Source organism: Saccopteryx bilineata, chromosome 1 (assembly GCF_036850765.1).
Source record: "Saccopteryx bilineata isolate mSacBil1 chromosome 1, mSacBil1_pri_phased_curated, whole genome shotgun sequence".
Classification (NCBI taxonomy): domain Eukaryota; kingdom Metazoa; phylum Chordata; class Mammalia; order Chiroptera; family Emballonuridae; genus Saccopteryx; species Saccopteryx bilineata.
Window position 1 is genome coordinate 318411693 of NC_089490.1, and position 26391 is coordinate 318438083.

Sequence of the window (26391 nt, forward strand, 5' to 3'; positions counted from 1 at the left end):
ATGATGTATCTTTCCCACGTCTTGCTCTTGTTCTTAAATATATATATTTTTATTTGTGGAGAAACTATACAAGGTAACTGTGTACATCAATCTATGGTAAGAATTTCAGCAATATTATTTTAGCTAAGAAAGGATGATTATACAGTTTTAAAAGATTTTTATTAGATGTTTGAAAAGATTAATCATACTACCCTATATAATTTATGGAAAAATTAATGTGTTTATTCAAAAATGCTGAAACTTTGCTTAAATGATGTTGTTTTTAAACAGGAAACCATAGACTGAGGATTGACTCAACCCATTTTTTTGTGAAAATAATAATATTTTAAAGAAGTTGTAGGCCTAGGTTAAAAACAGCCATCTATTTCTGATTAACTTTGATAATGAACTATCTGGTAGGTAATAAAAAAAGTCACTTTACTTAAAAATAACTTCTATAACTTTCATATTTCAAATATAATCTCATGAGTGTTACCTCAGATATTAGACAATTTTATTTAAAACAATGTCAGAATAATAGCTAATATATACAATAGTATGAGTAGATGGGGATTTGAATGCTACATATTTAAATGTTGGTTTATAATTTTAAAATATTATAAAATGTATTTACCACTGTATGGATACCAGATTCTGAAATTCCAAGGGTAATGAAAAATAAATTCTACAAAAGTTACATAAATATTAATAATTTAATTCTCTAAAATATTAAATATTTAAGAATCTTATTTAAATATGAAAAAATATACTTCTAGCCTGGGTTTTTGGAAACATCTAGTGTGTTAGGAGCAAGAAGTTAAAGATAGATTTATGTAACAAAATGTGTTTATCTTTTTGGGGCGAATATCTTTTATAATATGATTAGCTCTTTACCTCTCTCTCAATATCCAGGTCAAAGGAAAACAAAGCTTGTAATTATTAATATTTTTAAAATAACACTTTTTTAAGTTCTATACAACTTATATCAAAACAATTTTTTAACAGTGAAGAAACCATAGTACCAACAAGAATAGATACTTTTGGAATGACTACTGTAGTTGGCTTTTTAGAATGACATCTGCTGTTGATTGTGTAAAGCAAAATTTTATGCTTTTTTCCTGTGATTACTGATACCTCTCAAGTCTATGAATACTTTACTTTTAAATATCTAAATTATACAAAAGTGACAATTCTCCTACACATTTCTTCACCCCCTTACCCCTCAACATGATTTTTAATAATTGGTGGTAGAAACTCTCCATTTGGCATAGAACTGTTGTAGGTATCTCAAAGGAATCCTCTTAGTTCATGTTCAAGGAATTTCAAATTGCAAGATTCCCAAAAGGAAGGCCTAGCACGGTATCATACACACGAATGTCTAGAAGTTAAAGCCACACAGAGTCACAGTTATAAAAAGTAAAGTCTAAAGGCAGTTTGTTTCTCCATATCTGTGGGTTCTGCCTCCACAGATTCAGCTAACTGCAGATTGAAAATATTTGGAAAAAAAGTTATGTTAATGCTGACCTTGCCATAAAGTTAGGGTTATGATAGTTGCATCTGTACTAAATGAGTTCAAACTTATTTGGTCATTATTCCCTAAACAATATACTATAAGTACTATTTATGCAACATTTACATTGTATTAGATATTACAACTAATCTACATAGGATTTAAAGTGTATTGGAAGATGTATGTAGGTTATATGCAAATACTATGTCTTTTGGGTATCTACAAGGGTCTTGGAATCAATCCCTGTGGATACCAAGGGATGACACTAAGTCCTTTTGGAATTTAAGAAAAAAGAGAACAGGCCCTGGCTGGTTGGCTCAGCAGCAGAGCATTGACCCAGCATGTAGAAGTCCTGGGTTTGATTCCCAGTCAGAGCACACAGGAGAAGTGACCATCTGCTTCTCCACCCCTTTTTCTTCTCTCTTTCTCTTCTCCTCCTGCAGCCATGGCTCAAGTTGTTTGAGCCAGTTGGACCTGGGCACTGAGCACTGAGGATATCTCCTTGGCCTTGCCTCAGGCACTAAAAATATCTCAGTTGCTGAGCAATGAAGCAACACCCCCAGATGGGCAGAGAGTATCACCTGGTAGGGGGCTTGCTGAGTGGATCCTGGTTAGGGCACATGCAGGAGTCTGTCTCTGCCCCCTTGCCTCTCACTTAATAAAAAAAAGAAAAAGAAAAAGAAAAGAAAAAAAGGAAAAAGAGGACAGAAAAAGTATTGAATTAACAAATATTTGTTATTCATACTCAAAATCTACCTATAGGGTTTACTAATGAAAGTTTAGCTAACCAATTTATTAATGGTTTTTCTTTTTCTATCAGTCATCCTTGTTATGTCCTGAAATCTCATATTTTCTCTTTAACCTTTTTATTTATTGTATATTTGGCCATATAACATGCTTTATATATTTTTATTTCTATTGTTTAAAGGATTCTCCAGTAAACATTGTAGAAGATGTATCTATGCAAAAAATGAAAGCAAAAGTAATGTTACTGTATATAAGGAAGATTGTGAGGAATCATGTGATATTAAAACTAAAATTACACGAGAAGAAAAACATTTCACGTATAGTAAGTATACAAATAACCACAATTATAAAGCTGTATGATTTTATTTTTTCTAGTGTAGACATAGAAAAAATATGCTTTAGCTTTTGTTTGGGTCATTTTATGTATGTTCTGATCATCCTAGGCCAGAGGTGTTTATGTGTTTGACACATAGTATGTGCTTAGCAAATACTTGGTAAATGAACACATCCTTCTTCTATATGGGCCTGTGGCATCCATAGACCACAGAAGGAAGGGGCAAACCAAAGTGCACTGATTGTAGTATTATATCAATTTGCCTAGAACTATTTTCATATTCCATTTGAGACAATAGAAAATTTCACCTTAGTTTTGAAGGGGGAATTCATTAATAACTGCTACAATGTTATATTATATATTCACAGCAATTTATGTAACAAAGCATAAAAAAGAAAACATTTTAAAATCTCAAATTTTGTATAAAACTATTTAGTAACAATGTAGTAATTTTGATGGTCTATTACAGTGATGGGCAATCTTTTGAGCTTGGTGTATCAAAATTCGCCAAAAAACGGAGCATAACTCAGGTGGTATGTCACTTCGAGAAAAAAACTATAATTTTGTGATATTTATAGTTTAAATAACAAAAATTATAATTGTAATATATAACGGTATTTAATAAACCAAATACTAATTATTTAACTTACCTGCTTAATGACTTTTTTGTTCATCTGTCAGTCGGTTTCTTTTGTTGGTCTTGATATTATTTAACTTGTGTGGGGTGCTGTGAACTAAGATAAGTGAGGGGGAGGAGGAATTCTTTAACTAACCTGCCTATTAGTGACTTTTTTGTTGCTGAATTTCATTGGATTAATCTTCAATTGAAGGTTGGTATTTTGTATACTTCAAGCCCAAGCAAGTGCTACTAACTTCATCTGTCAATCTGTTTCTTTTGTTAGTTTTGATATCATTTAACGCTGAGAATAAGGTCTCACAAAAGTATGTAAAGGGAAAAATTGTGAGTAAAACCACTGCTATATTTTTCAGGGTGCTAAAGTGTCTGCTAATAGGTTCCAGGCACTCCAAATTTCCTGTTCGTAGTGGCACTCCTCTTGATTCTCCAAGCGGCACATTTCCAGATTCTCAAGCTTTGACCTCAAGTTGACAAACACCTGAGCCCAGATGCTGTCTTGAAATTCTGCAAGTTGCATTTTATGTAAATTAAGATGGCTGCCGTTATTTCTAATGGCAGGAGACGGCACCCATAGCACAGGCCCTCGCCTCTCCCAGCCTCCCCCTCACTTATCTCAGTAATGATGGTCAATTAGAAATCCATGACACCCCAGAACAGTAGATTGGATGATGGTTGCTGTGGTTATGTGGTTGCTGGTAATGGCGATCACAGGGCCTTCAGAGGTGCATCCCCCGCAGCATTCCTCTGCTCCCTGCTCCACCAGCCAAAAGTGAGGTCAAAGATCCCCTAATGGCCTAACCAGAAGTCCCAGAACTAGACGCTTTGTGCCAGAGTTCTGTTGTTTTGGCCTACAGACATCCGGCACAGAGTGTCTACACTACAGCAAATGTTTTATCCTTGGCTACTCTACCTGGCCGTGCCGCAGCCGAGGATGAAACGTCCTTCTCAGCATGCAGCCTTATACTTCTCTGGTAGGCAGCTGCATGCGGCTGCCTGTCATCGAATATGGCTACGCTTGTCATAGGTTCGCCATCACGGGTCTATTATATGTACATAGGGGTTGGATGAAGGGGAGTCATAAATGAGAGAGGTGATGATTTGATTCAGTTCTTACAGGGCTATGATTCTTAGGCCAGAAAGTATGTAAAGCTCACTTTAATGTGTTTAATTCTATGTGTAACACAAGTGTCTTAAGCTTCTCAAACCCTCAAACCAGGGAGTAGACACAGACTTATAGAGATCAGACTGACAGCTGTCAGAAGGGAGGGACATTGCAGGGCTAGTGAAAAAGGTGAAGGGATTAAGCAAAAGAAACAAACAATAAACAAACAAACAAAAAACTTATAGATACACAGACATGATTGCCAAAGGGAAAAGGGGGTGGGAGGAAGTAGAAGAGGGTATTTTTTTGGGGGGGTAAATGGTCATGGAAGGAGACTTGACTTGGGGTGGTGAACACACACATCAATATACAGATGATGTATTATAGAAATATACACCTGAAGCCTATATACTTTTATTAACCAGTGTCACTTTTAATAAATTCAATTAAAAACAAACAAATAAAAATGTTTTTTCTACAAGAAAGGGCATATTTAAAATCAGGAAGAATCTAAGAGAAAGTAACAGACTGAAAGTAAAAAAGAGAAATGAAGTCTGGGTGAGGTAGATTTTAAAATATTGAGAATTATGAATGTGATTCTACTGCTAGAGTGGAAGTTAGGATTATAGAAATAAAACAATTTTTGAAAGAATAATAAATCCAGTAATGTGTGGTTCCTTTTGTCATAGAAGACATCATCAGTATAACTAGAGAAAGTTGCATGAGGTATGAGAAATATATGATAGTCAATGTTTACTTACTGATTTTGATGGTTTTGTTGTAGAGAATGTCTTTGGTATAAGAAATACACATTGAAATACCCAGGGACATCATGGCAGCATGCTCTCAAATAGTTTAGGAAAAAAGTTTTTTGTACTCTTGTTGCAACTATTCTGTTTAACAGTAAGACTATTTTAAAATAAAAAAAACATGTTGAAAAGGAAAAAAAATAGTAAAAATTCAACCAGAAAACAATAAACAAAAGTTTTGACTATTATTTATGATGTGGAGTTGCAATTTGTTTATATAAAAATGTGGTTTAATATAAGAAATTAAGAGAAAGGTTTATTTTTAAAATTGAATTGCATGATAGGGGTTTATTGCCTTTTACTTTCTTATATAGTAAGAATCAATGAGTGTTGGATCTCCTGCTTCTGTATCTCTCATCTTAGAAAGTGAAAATTGATATTCAGAACGTTATCTCTCAATTAAATTGTTTGAGGTTATCTAAATTATCAATGTAAATCCAGTAGCCAGGCCACCATCACAGCCACCTGGCCAATGCAGGTTCGCATTTGATTCGGACAGATGGTAATGAAACAACAGAGCCAAGACCTGGTGGGCCATTACCTTTAATCCTAGATTGCACCCAGCAGGCAAGAAATACACACAGTGGGAAAACACTGCCTTTTCCATTCAGGGCTCCCAAAGCCACTGACTTATCAAGTTTCCTAGAATCAAAGGTTTCTACATAACCAGCCTTATTCACCACTGTCCCCCATCTTCTTCTCTCTGCACAAACTCTGCATAAACTGGCTTCTCTTTCAGCACTCCACCATCTTGGCTGCTTCTCCTTGCAATGCTAATTTCAGGAACCAAGCGAGAGAGCTCCTGGTCTGCCCCATTTTATAGTGTAGAAATCAAAACCTTTAAACCTACATACAAATAAGGAAGTCTCTGATACAAAGTCACTTATCTGAGGTATAAATGGGATTCCTCATAAGAGTGCACCACCCCACATCATGCAACAGTCAAGCATGTGGGGAAAAGCTTAGTGTTGAGAAGATTTTAGTATTAAAAGGGTGGGAAAGGCTTAGGCTATAAGGACCCTGCCTACTTACAGCCTGTCCCCCACACCCAATGCAAACTATAAGCAAGCAAACATATACATCATATTTGCAAACTTATTTGACCCACAATCACGAAGCATAGTTTTATTAAGATGTTGTTGGGCAGATAAAATGTATTATGCTCACTTTGTTAAAGATTACGCTGCCCTTGGATGTGAGGGCGATCTGGCTGCGACATCTGTCACCCCATTGATCGCCAGGGTTGATTCGGCTGATCTGGCTGGCTAGGCGGGTGTCCCCTTCCTCCCTCACCGCTCCATGTGCGTCCCTCCTGAAGCTGCACGCTCGGTCGAAGAGGATGACCTTCCCCACTAGAGGAGAGGACCGTTCTTCGGTCAAGGGTATACGAGTAGCTGCGCTCCCCTGCTAGAACCTCCAAACAAGTCTCAAGATTACGCTGCCCACGAGGAGGCCATCACCCAGGTAATATTAATGTGTGTTGAGAATCCTTGTAGCCTGGGGCTTGGTTTTGGGATTAAGCCTTTCCCACCCTTTTTGAAGTGGGGCGGTACAATCCAATCATGCCTCCGAGAAGTGACTTTGTATTAGGGACATCCCTACTTTGTATATTGGATTAGAGGTTGTGAAGCTACAATATAAAATGGGGGCAGAACAGAGTTTGTTCTCTTGGTTCCTGGGATCATTAGCGGAGAGAGCAGAGCAGAGAGCAGAAGGAGGCCACGTGGAGTAGGCCAGGAGAAGCAGCCAAGATGGCGGAGTGCTGAGTGAGATGCCAGTTTCGGTAGAGTTTGTATCTGGGAGAAGGAAGGAGATGGGGAACTGAGGAGAATAAAGCTGGTGAGCTAGAAACCTTTAATTCTAGGAAACTCGGATAAGTCAGTGGCTTTGTGAGCACTGAATGTGGGAGGGTTTTGGAGCCCAGTGTATGTTTTTACTTGCCCGCTGGGTGCAAGCTAGAATTAAAGAAAATGGCCTATCAGTTTTTGGCTCCATTGTTTCTTTACCGACTGTCCGAATCCAACGCGAACCTGCATGGGCTGGGCTGCTCTGATGCTGGCCCTGGCCGTGCCTCCTGGCTTTACACTAGGAAACTCGGATAAATCAGTAGCTTTGTGAGCACTGAATGTGACTGGGTTTTGGAGCCCAGTGTGTATTTTTACTTGTCCGCTGGGTGCAAGCTAGATTAAAGGCTATGGCCCACCAGTTTGTGGCTCTGTTGTTTCTTTACCGACTGTCCGAATCCAATATGAACCTGTATGGGTCGGTCGGCTGTGATAGTGGCCCTGGCCGTGGCTTCTGGCTTTACAATAATTTATTGAAAATGTTTGGAATTCAGTTGGAATGAAACAAAAGAGATATCTAAGATTCAAGATGGAAGAAACCTTCTAAGATGATAGAGCTTGTGAGCTAAGTCATGGAAGATGAATAAATGCTTCAAAGGTCAAAAAGGTTGGAAAATAAGGGTAGGGCATTGCAATCTGTGGAAATACTTGGAGTGGTGCAGGGATGGAGTGGCTGTTAAGTTAAGGATGTAGAAGGAAAACTGACTTAAACGAATAGGAATTAAATCATGTCACCCCAACTCTGGGGAGAGACACAGAGGGATAGCTACCAAAATCTCTGTGCTGAGTCATTCTCCCATAATGCAGTTACCATCATTCTTGGGCAGAGCACTCCCCTCCCTGTGGCATTTGCCTGGGGGAAAGAAATTTTCTCCACCCTGGAGAGATTAGATACTGCTGAGGAGTCAGCAGCCTTGGCCAGGGAGGAGAGGTCTGGACAGACTTATGGAGTGACAGTGACTCAGTTGTCTGGCTTTGAGGTGGAAGCAATTCTCCCCACTTTCCCATGAATCTTTCTGGAGCTTTCTTATCATGGCAAATCAATAGAACTACCCTTTTGACAGCCAGCAGATCCACAGTCTGGGCTTCAAGGCTCCACCTTTCTGACTCCTAATGCTCTGACTTGCTGAGTTTGAGGGAAAAATTGAGACAGAGTTAAACCTGTGACTCTGGGGTAAGGCCACTTCCACCACCTTTCCTGAAGGCTGACTGGCACCTCCCCATTAGGAGCTGTTGGTCAAATAAGTTTGTAAATATGATATATATGTTTGCTCGCTTGTGACTTATATTGGTTGTGGGGGACAGGCTATAAGCAGGCCAGGTCGTTGTAGCCTAAGGTTTGGTTTTAGGACTAAGCTTTTCCCCACACCTTTGACTGATTTTATGATCTGGGTGGTGCACTCTCATGAGGAATCCAATTATGCCTTGGATAAGTGACTTTGTATCAGAGACTTCCTTGTTTGTATATTGGATTAAGGGATTTTGGTTTTCTACACTATAAAGTGGGACAGACCAGGAGCTGGGACACACAGTTCCTGCTATCACGATTGCAGGGGCTTCCCTGATCCCTTGCCCTTCATGGGAAGAGCTGGTTTTCTGCTTTTCCCTTGTCTTCTTTTGTGGTTTGCCTGTCTTGGTGAGACACCAATAAATAGGATGGTCCACCATCCTCCGACTCTGCCGTTTCTTTACCATCTGCCTGAATCCAATGGGAACCTGAATGGGCCAGGCGGCTGCTTTGATAGTGACAGCCATGGCTCCTGGCCTTACAGGAGCGATCCAATAGCTCTATCCTCCTGACTCCTCCAGAGGCTTTTGTAGTGCCAGAGCCTAATAGGAAGCTGGAGGTGAATCTCAGGGTGCCTTAGGGCTTTTGCTGACCTGCCCCTGGGACTAGTGCTGGAAAAAGCTGGCATTGGTGTTCAGCTTGGTCCTTTCCATGTGCACCTAAGCCCAGCAGAGGCTACAACAAACTATAGATCACTTGTAGCTCCAAACAGGTGGCTGAGGGCTAGTAACAAGCAGTGTCTTACATTGGCCTGCACCAGTTCCCTCCAAAGAGGCCTAGAACCAACACACCCAGTAGTCAGCTTCAGAGAACATCACAAGCTGTATCTTATTAGCTTTACAAGCAGCATATCCAAAGAGAAAGTTCATTAGGCACCAAACCCAGCTAAGGCAAATCTACTGCTGACATGCATTGGCTGAGGTAGAACCTCACAGCTAGCCAGCCTGAGGGTTGATCCCACGCACAATGGGCTAATAACAATCAAGACTCAATTACAACAGGAGGGCCTGTGTAACTCACACAAAGGACATTCCTGGAAAACACAGCTCAGGTGATCAAAAAGTGTATACCACTGGACCCAACAGAACAACCTACTATATAAGACCACCACAAGAAAACTGGGAATAATATCAGATCAATCTAATTCATAGAAATAAAAAGAGGCAGATAAAATGGGGAAATAAAGAAACAGGCCTTAAATGACAGAACAAGAGCAATCTCTAGAAAAAGAGCTAACAAAAATGGACATAAGCAATTTATCAGATATTATTCAGACAATGCTCAAGAAACTAAGTGATAACTTCAACAATGAGATAGTAAGTATGAAAAATGACATAGAAATCATGAAAAGGATCTAGTCAGAAAGAAATACAATATCTGACATCAAGAATACAGTTGAAGTAATAAACAGTAGTTTGGATGAAGCAGAGTATTAAATCAGTGATTTGGAATACATTTTAGAAAAAAACATCCAATCAGATCAGCAAAACTAAAAAAAAATGTAAAAGAATGAAGATAGTTTAAGGCAGTGTTTTTTAACTGTTGGTTCGTGAACCAATGCTGGCCCATGAAAGAGTTAACCACCCTGATTTTATATGAAGATTATACATCCAATGATCTTAGTCAAATTTGCTTATGTTCAGGGTGATTGCCACTTAACAACCTGTATTATTGATGAAAATACTATTAAGGTTGTTTTAGATATCTTTGGAACTTGTAGGCTTGTTCAAACAACCTTTTACACCACACAGAGCATTTACAGATCATGTGCAATAGATAGAAGGCATTCAGACCAACTTATGCAGTAGTCAACACATTGTACTTATGGAGTTTGGAATCAAGCACCAGCACGTACCCTGTTTCACTGTTATGCATAGTAACATAAACCTTTATTTGTTGTGTGTTTCTATTTCCAGCTGGCTAGGTTATTGGTCCCCAAGTGTAAAAAGATTGAAAAGCACTGGTTTAAGGGACCTTTGGAACAACATGAAATGTAACAACATCTGTATCATAAGGGTACCAGAAGGAGAAGACAAAGAGAGAGCAAGAGATTGAGAACCTATTTGAAGAAATAATGACCTAAGTTTCCTTAACCTGGTGAAGAATAAATACACACAGTCCAGAAAGCTCAGAGACTTGCCCACACCAACACACATCATAATTAAAATGGCAAAGGTTAAAAACAAAGAGAAAATCTTAAAAGCAGCAAGAGAAAAATAGTTATCTACTTCCAAGAGAGCTCCCATTAGACAGTCAGTTGATTTCTCAACAGAAACATTTCAGGCCAAAACGGATCAGCATGAAATATTCAAAGTGATGAAAAGCAAGGATCTACAACTAAGACTACTTTACCCAGAAAAGTAGTAGCTATTATTTAAAAACGGAAGGGGAAATAGCTTCCATGAAAAGAAAAAGTTAAAGGAGTTTGTTACCATCAAATCAGTATTACAAGAAATGTGAAAATGCCTGCTTGAAGAAGAAAAAGAAGGAGGAGGAAAAGGAGGTGGAGAAGAAGGAGGGAGCGGGGGTGGGGGCAGAGGGTAAGGAAAAGGAAAAAGAAGGAGGAGGAGGAGGAGGAGGAGAAGAAGAAGGAGAAGAAGGAGAAGTAAAAAAAAAGGAATATAGTTAAAATAAAATGACAGTAAATATGTACCTATCAATAATTACTTTAAATGTAAATGGTTTAAACATTCCAATCAAAAGACATAAGATATCTGACTGAATGAGAAAGCAAGACCCATATATATACTGTGTACAAGAGACCACTTTAAAACATAAGATACACACAAATGAAAAGGAAAGGGATGAAGCCTGATATGTGATGGCATAGTGGATAAAGTGTTGACCTGGAATACTGAGGTTATAGGTTTGAAACCCTGGGCTTGTGCTCAGTTAAGGCACATATGAGAAGAAATTACAACAACTATGAAGCAGCAAGGAGTTGATGCTTCCTGCTCCTCCCCCCTTTCTCTTTCTAGCTTCTCTTTCTCAAATCAATAAATAAAATATTAAAAAAAAAATGTAAAGGGATGGAAAAAATATTTCATGCAAATGAAATCAAACAAAAAAACTGAAGTAGCAATACTTATATTTGACAAAATAGACTTTAAAACAAAGTATAGTAATAGATAAAGAAGGTCACTATATATGATAAAGGGAGAAAACTAATAAAAGGATATAACTTTTGTAAATATTTATGCACCCAATGTAGGAGCACCTAAAGATATGAAATAAATCTTGATAAACATAAAGGGAGAGATCAACAGCAATACAGTCATGGTAGGGGATTTTAACACCCCATTAACATCAATGGATACATCCTCCAGACAGAAAATCAATAAAGAAAGAGCAGCTTACATATTACACAGTTGGATTTAATTACAAAGCTGGCAACATATTACACATTTGGATTTAATTGATAATTTCAGAATATTTCACCCCAAAGTAGCAGAATGTACATTCTTCTCAAGGGCACATGGAACATTTTCTAAGATAGATCACATGTTAGAACATAATACAAGTCTCAATAAATTTAAGAAGATTGAAATCACATCAAGCACCTTCTCTGACCATAATGGTGTGAAACTAGAAATCATAAGGTCCACCCCCCCAAAGAAAGACACATAAAGGCATGTGGGCTAAATACCAGGTTACTAAACAATGAATGGGTTAAAAGTGACATCAAGGAAGAAATCACAAGATACCTTGAAACAAATGAAAATGAGAAAACAATAACCCCAAATCTATGAGACACAGCAAAAGCAATCCTAAGAGGGAGATTTATAGCATTATATGCCTACCTCAAGAAACAAAGAAAATCCCCAATGAACAATCTAAACTTATACTTAAAGGAACTTAAAAAAACACAACAAAGCCCAAAGTGAGTAGAAAGAAAGTAAATAATAAAGAAAAGAAATAAATAAAATAGAGACTAAAATAATACAAAAAATCAATGAAACTAAGAGCAGGTTCTTGGAAAAGATAAACAAGATTGACAAAGCAATAACCAGACTCAAGAAGAAAAGAGACTGGACCCAAATAAATAAAATTAGAGATGAATGAGAAAACTAACAACAGATACCAAAGAATTACAAAGCACTGCAAGAAAATATTATAAAAATCATATACCAACAAAATGACCAATCTGCATGAAATAGGTATATTTCTAGAAACATATAATGTTTTGAAACTGAATCAGGAAGAATCAGATAATCTGAATGGACAGATTACATACAGTGAAATTGAAGCAGTAATAAAAAAACCAAAAGTCCTTGATCAAATGGCTTTATTGGTAAATTTTACCAAATATTCATAAAAGAATCAACACTTCTCCTTCTCAAAATATTCCAAAAAATTTAAGAGAAGAGGGGACTCCCAAGCTCATTTTACTAAGCCAGAATTATTCTAACTTCAAAACCAGATAAAAACACTACAAAGAAAGAACATTATAGGCCAGTAATCCCTCATGAACATAAATGTTAAATCCTCAAGAAAATGTTAGCAAACCAGATACAGCAATACATTAAAAGGTCATACATACACCATGATCAAGTGGGATTTATTCCAGGGATGCAAGGTTGGTAGACCATCTACAAATCAACAAATATGATACACCACATAAAGAAAATGGAGGATATAAATTGCACGATCATACCAATAGATGCATAAAAAGCATTTGATAAAATAAAGAACCCATTTATGTTAAAAACTCTCAGCAAAGTGGGCATAGAAGGAACATGCTGCAATGTAATAAAAGCCATATATGACACACCCACAGCCAACATTATACTCAATGGGCAAAAAATTACAAGTGTTTTCCTTAAGATCAGGAATAAGATAAGAATGTCCACTATCACCATTCTTATTCAGTATAGTACTGTAAGTACTTGCAGCCTTAACCATAGCAATCCAGACAAAAAGAACAAATAAAAGGCATCCAAATTGGAAAGGAAGAAATAAAACTGTCAAATTGCAGATGATATGATACTATGTATAAAGAACTGTGAAGATTTCACCAAAAAACTCCTAGAACTGATTAATTAATTCAGTAAAGTAGCAAAATACAACATAAATATCCAGAAATCACTAGCATTTTAATACACCAATAGTTATATATTAGAAAGGAAACAAAAAAAAATACCATTGACAATTGCTTCAAAAACAATAGCCTGACCTGTGGTAGCACAGTGGATAAAGCATTAACCAGGAATGCTGAGGTCACTGGTTTGAAACCCTGGGCTTGCCTGGTCAAGGTACATACAGGAAGCAACTACTATAAGTTGATGTTTCCTGCTTCTCCCTCCCCTCTCCTCTCTCTAAAATTCAATACTAGTAAAAAAGAATAAAATACTTAGAAATAAATTTAACCAATAATGTAAAAAAACTGGAAAATTAAAAGACACTGAAGAAAGAAATTAAGATAGAAACAAGTGGAAGCATATTCCATGTTCATGGATAGAAAGAATTAACATCATTAAGACAACCATATCACTCAAAACCATCTATAGATTCAATGCAATTCCTATTGTGATCCTAATGGTATATTCTACAGAATTAGAACAAATATTCCAAAAATTTATATGGAACCACAAAAGACCCTGAATAACCACAGCAATCTTGAGAAAGAAGAATGGAGGAATCATGCTAGTTGATATTAAACTATACTTCAAGGTCATTTTATTTAAAACAGCATGATACTAGTATAAAAGCAGACATATAGATTAATGGGACATAGTAGGGAGCCCCAAAATCAACTGACACCTATATGATTAATTAATATTTGACAAAGAAGGCAAGAACATACAATGCAGTAAAGACAGTCTATTCAATAAATAGTACTGAGAAAATTGGATATGGGCAAAAAAAATGAAACTAGACCACCTTCTTACACCATACACAAGAATAAACTAAAAGTGGATTAAAGAATTAAATATTAGATATGAAACTATAAAATCTTAGAATAAAATACAGGTTGTAAATCTTAGAGATTTCTCATAGCAATATTTTTTCTGATGTATCTCCTTAGGCAAAGGAAGTGAGAGAAAAGTTAAACAAGTGGGACTGTATTAAACTAAGTTTTGCACAGCAAAGGAAACCATCAACAAAAAGAAAAGCAACCCACTGAATGGGAGAACATATTTGCTGATACATCAAATAAGGGATTAATATCCAAAATTTATAAAGAACTATAAAACTCAACCCCAAGAGAACAGCCTGACCAGGTGGTAGTGCAGTGGACAGAGTGTTGGACTGTGATGCAGAAGACCCAGGTTAGAAACCCTGGTGTCGCTGGCTTGACTGCAGGCTCATCCAGCTTGAGCACGGGGTCTCTGGTTTGAGTGTGGGATCATAGACATGACTCCATGGTTGCTGGCTTGAACCCAAGGTTACTGGCTTGAGCAAGGGGTCACTTGCTCTGCTGTAGCACCTCGTTCAAGGCACATATAGAAAGTAATCAATAAACAACTAAGGAGCCGCAACAAAGAATTGATGCTTCTCATCTCTCTCCCTTCCTGTCTGTCCACGCACGCGCATACACACACACACACACACACACACACACACACACACACACACACACACTCAACCCCAAAAGAACAAACAATTCAATTGAAAAATAGGCAAAAGACCTGAATAAACACTTTTCTAAAGAGGACATATAGATGGACAATAGACACATGAAAAGATGCTCAATGTCACTAATCATCAGAGAAATGCAAATTAAAACCACAAAGATATCACCTCACACCTATTAGAATGGCTATCATCAATGAATTAACAAACAACAAATGCTGGAGAGGGTGTGAAGAAAAGGGAATTCTTATGGACTGTTGGTGGAAATGCAGATTGGTATAGCACTGTATAAAGCAGTATGGAGTTGTCTCAAGAAATTAAAAATGGAACGGCCTTTTGACCCAGAAATTCCACTTCCTTAGAATTCTGAAACATGAATTCAAAGTAATATATGCACCCTTATATTTATTGCAGCATTATTTACAGTAGCCAAGATCTGGGAACAGCCCAAGCGCCCATCAGTAGATGAGTGCACAAAAAGAGCCATGACATATTTTCACAATGGAATACTATGTGGCCATAAAAAGAAGAAAATCTTACCTTTTACAACAGCATGAGTGGACCTGGAAATCATTATGCTAAGTGAAATAAGCCAGTAAGAGCAAGACAAATGCCATATGATTTCACTCATATGTGGAAGGCCATTATGTATGTTTCAGAGCTGGATTTATAAGAGGCTTAGAATTCAGCTAAGAGGTTTTTTTTGAAGTATAAATGTGTGCATGTGTATTTAGGTTAACGAGCTCATGAATCGAGTTCTCCTTCTGACTACTGAGGTTTTTAGAAAACAGCTGGACCCTTTTCCTTACAGACCAGTTCAGTCACATGGTGAGAACTTTGGTATTTCAGCCTTTCATTCTTGTCTTTTATTGCTTAAATTTTTCCTGTACAGGTTGGGGCACTCAGAGGTTTTGTTTAAAAATACAGTTCACTATTATCTAACAGACTGGAGGAACAGTATCTGACACTTAGCACATTTCAACTCGCACTATACGTACTTTCCTAAATTGGGAAACCTTTCCGACCCTAGGAAAGCCATGGTTGTGTATAGATATTCTGAATCTGTTGACCATCGCATAGTTTTATGTAACTGAATTTTGGGGTCCCCTTTACATTTTATTAATAACAAATCTTCAGTTAGAAGAAAAGAAAGTTTCCGAGTTCTTCCCACATATAAAAAGTATTTTTGACATGTTTAAACTGTATCAAATTGGGATGTAAAATTTGAAAAGAAAAAAAGACAAACTAGAATTTAGTACTTTTTTGTACTAACATACAGAAAATGATTTCTAGAGGCTTGAGCTTTTAAGAAAAACACCCCACAATCTTACAAATATGAATTAAAATGAAAATGTTGCAAGCAGATAAATATCATTGAACTCCTAGTAGTATATGATCTCTTTTTTTTTTTCCCTACAAAAGGGAGGGACTAAACAGATACTGAGAATTTCCTATGTGTCAGGTATTAAGATAGGCATTTTTTAATGTTATTTTGTTATTGTTTTATTGGATCTCATTTATTTCCCATGACCACCCTAGTTAGGTAGTGTTCCAGTGTTCCATGTTGATGAGGAGCATGGAGTCTGATGTCAGACTGCCTTTGTCAAATCCCTCATTCACTATTTCTTTAATGTCAATTTTCTCATTGGTTAAATTGACCATACCTACCTCATACCGTTGTGAGGATTAAATAAGTAAATACATGAAAAGCTACTAAAATATTGCCTGCTGCATACATAGTAAGACAATATAAAGGTTTGTTGTGATGTTGATTATCATTCAGATGAGAAATATGCAATGCAGAAAAATCTAAATAATCTGTTCACACTTATTTGGATGGTGATGTCAAAGCCGAGATTCCAACCCTGATCAGTCTTTCCTTGGAAATTTCTATCATATCTCTGAGCATAAACTTACTGGTATTATAAGAATGTCTCAGCAATTCAGAACAAAGGCAACAAATCAATGTCTCCTGGAAATGAAGGGAAAAGCAAACAATTTTATAGATAATTTTTGTAGATGAGATTATTTGAATATTTACTGTGTGTTAGGCACTGTGCTAAGTGCTTTACATAAAGTTTTATGATATAAATCATCAAAATAACACTACAAAGTAGATATTATTATAATTATATTACACATAAGAAAAAAGGTTAAGTAGCTTACCTAATGCTTTCGATTAGTGAATAGTGGAACTAACACTCAAACCCAGGCTCCTGGCTCTGGAGTCCTAGACTTTCACATGTTTGTTTTTCTGGGTAAATGACACTTATAAGGGTTGAATTTATTTATTACATTATAAAATATAATATTAGAGTAAAATGTAATATTCATATCCACATAAATAGGTTTATAATTCCCTGGAAATTATAGAATGCTTTGGGGAGGGTGATTATAGGGTGATATAGTTCTGTTGTCAACAGAGCAAGCTCTAATTTTGAGCAAAATTTCTCGTTGGTGAAGAAAGTGATTGTCCCCTCCTCTCCCTTTGCTGCTTGTAATAGTGCTTCCCGACACATCAGAGTTTCTGAGGTTTTGAATAGAGTAGTCAAGATAGGTCAGTAGTAATCTATTTACCTCCATTGGATATTCTCCTCCCCGTACATACAGATTACCTTTACACATTATGCTCTCAAGATAAACCTAGATTCTTGAAAGGGCATTGTTTATTAGGCAAGAGGATGTATAATTATAAAATATATTAAATAAATGTTGATTCCAGATGAAACTTTTAAACAGTATTGAATACTAATAACTGTGATGCTATGGTTATTACAGCATATGTTCTTTAATCCAAGTTCTCCCATGCATTTTCTCCTTATTTCTAAAATTGAGATAACTTTTCATTTCCAAGAGTTGAAAATCATATCACTGATGAAAATTATAATGATTTCAGAGAGCACTGTTAATTCTCTACAGTAAAATGATTATCTTAAATGTACACTTGAAAATATCCTAAATAACTAATTTTACTTTTCTAGGTTTAGATTGTACTGATATTAAAGATACTGTTGGCTCTGTCACCAAAACACCAAGTGGTTTATATATAATCTATCCAGAAAGATATAGATACCCATTTGAGGTAAAGTTTTCCCTTATAATATGAAGTAAGATAAGCATACAACCAACTTAATTAATTTTAAAATTTAATTGCTTTAATATTTACTTATTTTCTTGAAAAAATTTAAATAAATTAGTAAAAGTTTCAGTTTCAAAATTTTGGTTTTTTGGAATTTTTACCCAAACCATAAATGCTTAAAACTAAAGTGTCTTTCACTGTTCTATTTCAGTTTTCAAAATAAAATTCACTTTTCAAAATAAATCTTTTTGAGGTAAGATCTTTTATTATCCTTACAATAGGCAGAACTATGCAATAGAAATACTTACTTGCTTTAATTAGCTAATGAATATTAGAAAGTAATGCTGTGCTTTGCCTTAGAGCTTACTTAAAAATACTTTTGATTTCCCTTCCTATATATGATTATAATTTCTTTGTATGGCAAGTGATTTTATATGATTGTATAATAAATTAGTAATTAAAAAACCATTAAAGTACAAAGATTGAGAAGTTAATTCATTCTTTTAAATATCTTTTAAAGATTCTCTTTAGTAGTTTTAGAGAGAGGAGAGAGAGAGAGGCTGGGGGCAGGGGGAGGGGAGGAGGAAAGCATCAACTCATGGTAGTTGCTTCTTATATGTGCCTTGACTGGGCAAGCCTGGGATTTCAAACCGGTTACCTCAGCATTCCAGGTTGATGCTTTATCCACTGCTCCACCACAAGTCAGGCCATTCTTTTATTGAATAAAAGAAATTACTTATGTTTATTCTTATTAGTTTTATACTAGGATTTCTAGAAGAAATCTTTACTAGAAATTGTGTTATTATACTACATTATATATATAATTTTCCTGGGTGCCTTTTTGTGCATCAGAAAGTTTATGGCATTGATATCACACCTTCTTGATAGTCTTTATTACACAATAAAGTAATTACTTTTTCTATGTAGATACTTCTAGTTTCTCTTCTTAGAATTACTAACATTATTTTTTGACATCTATTGACAAGAGGCCAAAAAATTAGAAATTAGGTGGGACATACATAATTTTTCAATTACTTAAATTACTTCACCTACAGATTCAAAAGTGGGCCTAAACAGACGTGGAAAGGGAAGGCTTCTAATTTTTGAAGAAACGGGATGTATTATTACCTCTATTATGGGAAAGTGCTGGTTCCTTAACTCCCTCCACACTGCCTTTCTCTGTGCAGCAGGAAGTTTCTAGTGCAGAGAATTACCTTGATTTCCTGCCTCTGTCACTTCTATGGGTTCCCTACAGCTGTCCTCTTAGGGACATTTTACACAGTAAATGCTGTGTAGATGGGACATAGATCATGCCTTTCTGTCTGAAAATATCTGTCTAAACATAGTTCTTCCAGACTTTTGGAAAAAAAAACTTGAATGATAGGCACACATGGGAATATTTTATACCTTTGTTTAATGCCAGCATTTTCAGCTCAAAGGAAGAGTTAATTTGTAGAGAAATACATCACTCTGTCACATCTTACCATATTCTTATTATTACTAAACAGAAAAATATTTAGAGTTAAAGAGTAAGAGATTAACCTTAAAATGCTACAAATATCTATACATTTAATAAATGACTAATACAGGGACTATACTTCAGTTAACTACAAATTTGTTGTATAATAAAATTATTTCTAGAGATTTAAAAATATCTGAATATATTCATATCATACAATTGCATTAAAACATTCAGTGAAAGTCTCTTTTCTTGCTCTAGGCTTAAGGGAGAAGCATGAGTTTTAAATCAAAGAATGAAAATCATAGTATGTTATTTTTGTCTTTTTCTAGGTCTATTTTAGGTAATGTGTGACATGGATTACAGAGGAGGTGAATGGACTGTGATAAAGGATTGATGTGATAACTGATTTCCAGAGGTTGTGGTGTGATTATCTGGATGGATTTGGCAACCTTTTAGGTCAAATTATATTGATTTCTCCCCTATCATTTTTCTTCCTTTTGGTATTACATCTATAGACTGTCTCTTGGTCAAATCGTTAGTAAAAATAGCAAGTCCTTGTGAATATAAAAGTATGACTAAACCACTCTTTCTTATTATGAAAAAATATTTAAAATAAGTATGTCTTCATTTGGAATTTGGAAATCTTTAATTTTAGATTCCTGTTGAAATGTGATTTGAGTGAAAATTCTAAATTGGATGTACATGAAGTATCCACTATGCACCTGTGAAGTTCTGAAAGGTGCTCAACAACTATCTGTAGAATAAAAAACTGAATGGGCATGGTTGTCATAAACCTTGAAACTTTTCAGATGTGTCTTGTGTCTATATAAATAAATGAATTAACATCAATTAGAATCATTATGCTCAAAATTTGAAAAATGTAAACCTCAGGTTGATTATAAAATCTGTTTATGTTATTGCCACACAATAACATAACTTACTAGTGAATAGAAATATCAGTATTTCTGATATTGTAAATTTTATATTAGTTGGAATATTTGCAGGTGATTTTGATCACTTTTATGTTATTTTAAGTTACTGATGTTATAATTTAAATCTTTAGCATCTCATAATAATGTCATCAAAGGATTTAACACTGAATGTCAGTGATTTCAGAAGGGAGGTGAAATCTAATAAAAATTATGTATAGGCCAACAGCTGTCATGTCTTGGAGTGAATTTAATATATTTGTTTTTACTCAGTGTTAACTTTTAAATTTCCAGTGAATTCTTCTTTCTGCATTTAGTCTCTGAATTGCTATCTTTCTTACATTATAATTATTTTTATGAGGAAATTGTATTGGTTTTGACACAAAGCTCTTCAAACAGGTACCCTTCACATGAACAGATTGCTTTGTACTTTATATATATATTTAAAACTTGAGATTAAGTTAAATATATTGTTAAGTCCTAAATTTGGGGTCTTAAATTTGGGGTTATGGTAGAGGAGAAGGACGGCAGGGACATTTGAAATGTCATAGACTTCTAGGCACTACACAGACCCTTAGGGACCCATCTTCCTGTACTTCTTTATCATCCCCTGTACCCCCTTCCTTTCTGTAGTTCTTTAGGATAATTTTCATTTCTAAGTGGTGTGTAGTAAAATATCCTTGTAAACCCTGGAGAGGGACTTAGTGTCTTAGCTATAGTTTTAAGAGTTTGAATGCTATCACACTGTCCCCAACTCTTTGAAGTTTATTTTGACTACCCTTACTTCCTTCAGTAATTTCACGACTCAGGTACAGAAATATATTTCAAAGCAGGTTATATCATGGTGGATGGAACAGTAGAAAGCTATTGGCTAGAACATGCAAGAAGGATACCATATAAATTAGGAAGATTAATAATTCATTCTGGATCTACAATCATCTTGGAAATACTGTATTTTGAAAAGCTGTGTGTGTGTGTTTGTTTGTTTGTTTTTACAGGTGAATTTTGGCTAGGACTAAAAAAGATTTTTTATATAGTAAATCAAAAAGTACCAGTTTTATGATGTATGTGGCATTGGAATCTGAAGATGACACACTGGCTTATGCATCATATGATGAATTTTGGCTAGAGGATGAAACAAGATTTTTTAAAATACACTTAGGATGGTATTCAGGAAATGCTGGTAAGTTCTTTATTCCTAAAATTATCCAGCTTTAAATATAACTGACTCAATATTAGGTGAAGATAAAAGTCATGCACTTCTCTTGGTATAGGACACATAACTGATAGCAGATAAATGACTGGGTCTTGAGTTTTAAAATTGTGTTATGATTGTTGCACCACATCATGATTTTGAAGTGCTTTATTATTTTCAAAACAATTTGCCACATATAATCTCAGTTGATTCTTTATATAGAAAGCCTGTGGGTTAGACTTGGAAGATTTTTTTTACATTTTCATGTTCAGAGAGGCTGGCATTTAGAAGTCATAACATGTTAGAGCTGATCATTATTCTTCTAACATTGCAGGTGAAGAAACCTGAAATATTAAATGACTTGCCCAAGATTCCCAGCTCATCACATTTGAGCTAGGGCAAGAACCCAGGCTAATAGAATAACTAGTTTAATGTTGTTTTTCAATATACATCAGTACACCTACTCATTTTCAAATAAACTTAATTTGTTAGAACTTCAAAATACCTGATGTTACATTTATATTTTGATGCTAACATTTTAAATTTGAGTTCAGAAATACTAAATTCAACTCTCTTGCTGCTCATCATGGTACTTGTTCATTATGTATTTTTAGTTTTAGAAATCCAGAAATAAATGATATCTTTTTCTAAGTCTTTAAGTGATCACAATATAGAGGGGTAGATAAATAAAACTAAAAATAGAATACTGATAAAACTTTGGGGGTTAGAGGAAGAAAAAAATGACCATTTAGTTTTATTACCCACTGAAAGAGAAAATAAGTTGAACAGAACTTATTTAAAGCAATTCTCTGCTTTAGTAAAAATATTATACAAAATGTATTATTAAAAATTAATTTTGTTTGAATAAAACAGAAATCAGCTGGATGCATTAACTATCCTATATGTTGTGACTTGAAAGGCTAACTTGAAATAATGTGTTTTACACATTATTATTTCAATTTACAAAATTAATGTCTAATTTTTGGTTCATTGTTCCTATACTCGATTATTTAAAGAAAATATCAGGTACATATATATATATATATATATATATATATTGAAAGGGTAAATACTATTTATTTAGGTATTTAGGTACTGTATACTAATCTCAAGATAGTTCTAAATTTAATCCAATTTAAAGATGATTTGAATTTTATAGGCATGTAGGTAAGGAAAACAGATAAATCGATATGTGGGCCAATTCAGTTATCTTAGAAATCAGCAGATAAAAATACAGCATTTTGTTTATGAAGAAAAATAAAGGAGGGAGAAAATGACTCTAACTGATTGCAGACAGAAAATCATCATGAAAAGGTAGTTTTCAACAAGGGGTTAATAGTAGATTAAACTTGGGAAGGTTTGAAAGCCCTGCAGGATCTGAATCAACAAATTTGAGTCCAGGTATTTGCATTCACAGATGGTATGTTGGCATCTTTATAATTGAGAACCACTGATCTGTACTTGGAAGAATTGAGAGGCTTCTGGCAAATGAATGTTGGCAAAGAGAGTAGTTTGAGTCAAAGTAAAGAGGAAGGAAAATTATTGGTTCTGCAGAGTTGTCTGGTATGGTTGGAATCTGTGACAAGTAGGAAAGGGTATTGGGGTATTAGGTAAAAGCTTAAAATCTTTTAAATCTTGACATAGAGGGAAAACTTTAAAAAAGTTACAATATATATATAATTTTTCATGCTTCATCTTTAAAACTATAAAGAACTATCTATACTGTTCACAAAAATTAGGGATATGTCAAAATGAATATACAGTGATTAAAAAAAGCATTTGAATTTCTTTTATTAAACAAGAACATCAGAAAAGCAAATGACAAATCAAAGAAAGTTGTTCAATTATGCAAATGAGATGCAAAACCAACTTTTATTTCATTGGTGAAAATTCACTATACAAAAGGCTGAAAATATTAGAGTATTTGCATGTTTCTTGATCCCCTAATTTTTGTGAGCCGTATAAATATGGAACATACTGTGTTAGGAAAAGATTATGTGGGATTTCTCTAAAGGATGATTAGAATCTAAGTAGAAAATAAAACTTTAAGTGGCAAAAAAGGTTTTTCATTACATAAATCTCAAATTTTGTCATACTGTCCTCTATATTTTTCCAATAAAGTTGTTAAGTAAACATTAATCATTGGTCACATAATTAAAGAAAATGTTATCAGTAGGATGTTAAGATGGAAACAGATAAAACCAGGAGATTAAATGTGATCACGTGAATAGTAAGGGTGAGTTACCAATATGACTTTGAATTCAGAGTAAAAATAGAAATTATGAAAGTTGAACATTTGAACAAGCTAGTTTTTCCATGGAAAAGACATATATTCCCGATTCTTAAACTCAAGAGAAATTTCTCTGGGTTCTCAGAGAAAACAAAGTGCCACATTTTAAAACTAATCTCTCAGAGAAAACATGGTGGTGAGTTTTAATGTGTTCTTTCTTTAAAAAAAACACCCAAAAACCCCAACAAACACATGCATTACATTTTTGAAATAATCTCTTAAATCTTACAGGGGGAGAAACAGATTGGATGTATATGCTTCTGAAGGTTAGTTGAACTTTGCCCAGGGAGAGTACCTGTGAGGGGATCATATAATTCAGTCAATGCTCCAGAAGTGTCTCTCTCATCTAAACTTGGGAAAGATTTTATACTATGTGGATATTGAAAATATATTCTCTCTGCAAATACTTGCAGTGGGGACATTTTGTTTCTCATGAAGAAAAGAGTCAGAGGCTCTGGGTACAGGGATAGGATAGGCTACCACTGCTAATGAAGTTCTCCAGCTCCTCAAAGACATATCTCAAGAGATGCTAAACTTTTGGAAGCATAATGACATGAATGTGGGCTTTAAATTGTTCAAAGGTTTTACATAGCTTCACTTATAGTTCAAACTTACTAGCAGAGTTTACTCCTGTAGGTGAAATCTAGGTACAATGAGAGTAATTAGAATCTTTAATTTGTATAAAATTTATAAAAGAAAACAGGACTTCTAACCCTGCCAGTTAGTTAACTGGTTTGCCTTGGCCAAGATATTTAATCTTTAAAGACCCTTGGAAATATCAGGAATATTATACATATAATGTCTAATGTAAGTCTTTTACAAATTATATTCTTTTGAACTATTATTCAATTAATTCAAATATTATATGGAAAGCCCTGAAGAAAAGGCACATTTTAGTAGTGTGTACTTAAGTTTTTTAGTGTACTTAAGTTTTTTCATTAGGGTATTGGGCATTTTATATAAAATTGGTACCTTATAAATAAAGCCAAACAATTGTTGCAGTTACAAATCTAAGTTTTTTTTTAAATGTAGAAGTTTCACATTCATTCATACCTGTAAAATGGTTGTGTTATAAAAACCTACCATGTGTAAATTATTTTCTTTTCCTAAATTAACAGTCATTACATTACTTTTCCCTGAAGAATGACAGGTCTGTACACAATCATCTTTGGCCTAACTTATCTGATTAAATAAATCTACACAGTCAAACTTCCATTTTTGGATTATAATTTCATATCAAATATCCACTTAAAGATCTCTATTATGTTGAGAAATTCATCATCAGATTTGGCATATTGCAATCTGGAGGAGAGTTTTTAAAATAACATCTTGCAGAAAATAATTTAAATCTTTCTGGATGCAATGATTTTACATAATAAGTTGGTAAAGGTCAATTAAAAATTACAAAAAAAGTGGCTTTAAATTTAGTCATTTACAAAATCTATTTTACTCAGGTGATGCATTCCGGGGCTTCAGAAAAGAAGGTAATCAAAATGCAATGCCTTTCAGCACAGCAGATGTTGATAATGATGGATGTCGTCCTGCATGTTTGGTCAATGGTCAGTCTGTGAAGAGCTGCAGTCACCTCAACAATAACACTGGCTGGTGGTTCAACCAGTGTGGTCTACTAGCAAATCTGAATGGTATTCATCACTTCCTTGGAAAACTGCTTGTAACTGGGATTCAGTGGGGCACATAGACCAAAAACAGCTCACCTGTCAAGATTAAATCTGTTTCAATGAAAATTAGAAGAACTTATAGTCCATATTTCACATAGTTTCATATTAAATTATGATGCAAGTTCTACAGTTATTTTTGATAATATATAAAATATTTTTATATCATTTCTGTTTTCACTAAATGTTTAAAATAATTTAGCCAAAATTCAACTATAGATGACATCAGGGGGCTAAGAATATAATTAGAAACCTTTAATTTTGTAGTTTTAATAAAAGAAAACATGGCTCAGTGTATGCTTTTATTACTAACTATATTAATAATATGTAATAAAATTTGTTTTATGTGAATTATGATGTGTTCTGGAGTCCATTTTTTAAAAGAAGTTTTTCTTTTCTTTAAAGCATTAAAACATCAGAGATTTTTAGGAAAATTGAAGAGAGCATTATACTTATTTCTATATTTATTCTAAATTTTACTTACATAATCTGCAAATTATTTCTAGAAGACAATTATCAGACATCATGTGCTGATTAATATGTAAACTTCACATAGTTTAAAAACTTTACTATTTTCAGGTAATTCCACAACATTTTATAAGTAGTAAGAATTTTCTACAAAAATAAAGTCCTTCTTGTTTTCACATCTTATTGTGATTAATAATTTTATTCTTGTTTTTAATAAATTTATTGTACATGTACATCCTGATCAGTTGCATTCTAAGACACATTTACATACTTTTCTTTTTAAGCTATTGGAAATGGTATGAACTCAGTGGTGGGATTCAAATAATTTAACAACTGGTTCTCTGCTCTAATGACCATTTTAGGTATAAAAAACCCAAAATACCAAAAGGTAGTTTATTATTTCAAGCATTTAATGCTTAAATAAGAACAATAAAAGAGGTACACAAAACTAGATTATGTTATGAGTTTT

At 34.7% G+C, this 26391-nt stretch overlaps 1 protein-coding gene across 1 annotated transcript; it reads left to right on the forward strand.

The window, feature by feature from the left end:
* ANGPTL5 (angiopoietin like 5) lies at window positions 1–25555 on the forward strand. Its single transcript, XM_066252761.1, is given in 11 exon segments — window positions 1–96; window positions 2418–2448; window positions 2451–2553; window positions 10167–10266; window positions 15558–15651; window positions 17805–17905; window positions 19705–19748; window positions 19750–19820; window positions 21292–21339; window positions 21342–21476; window positions 25233–25555. Coding segments are annotated over 11 exon segments (1146 nt in total).
* Window positions 25556–26391: the final 836 nt, after the last annotated feature.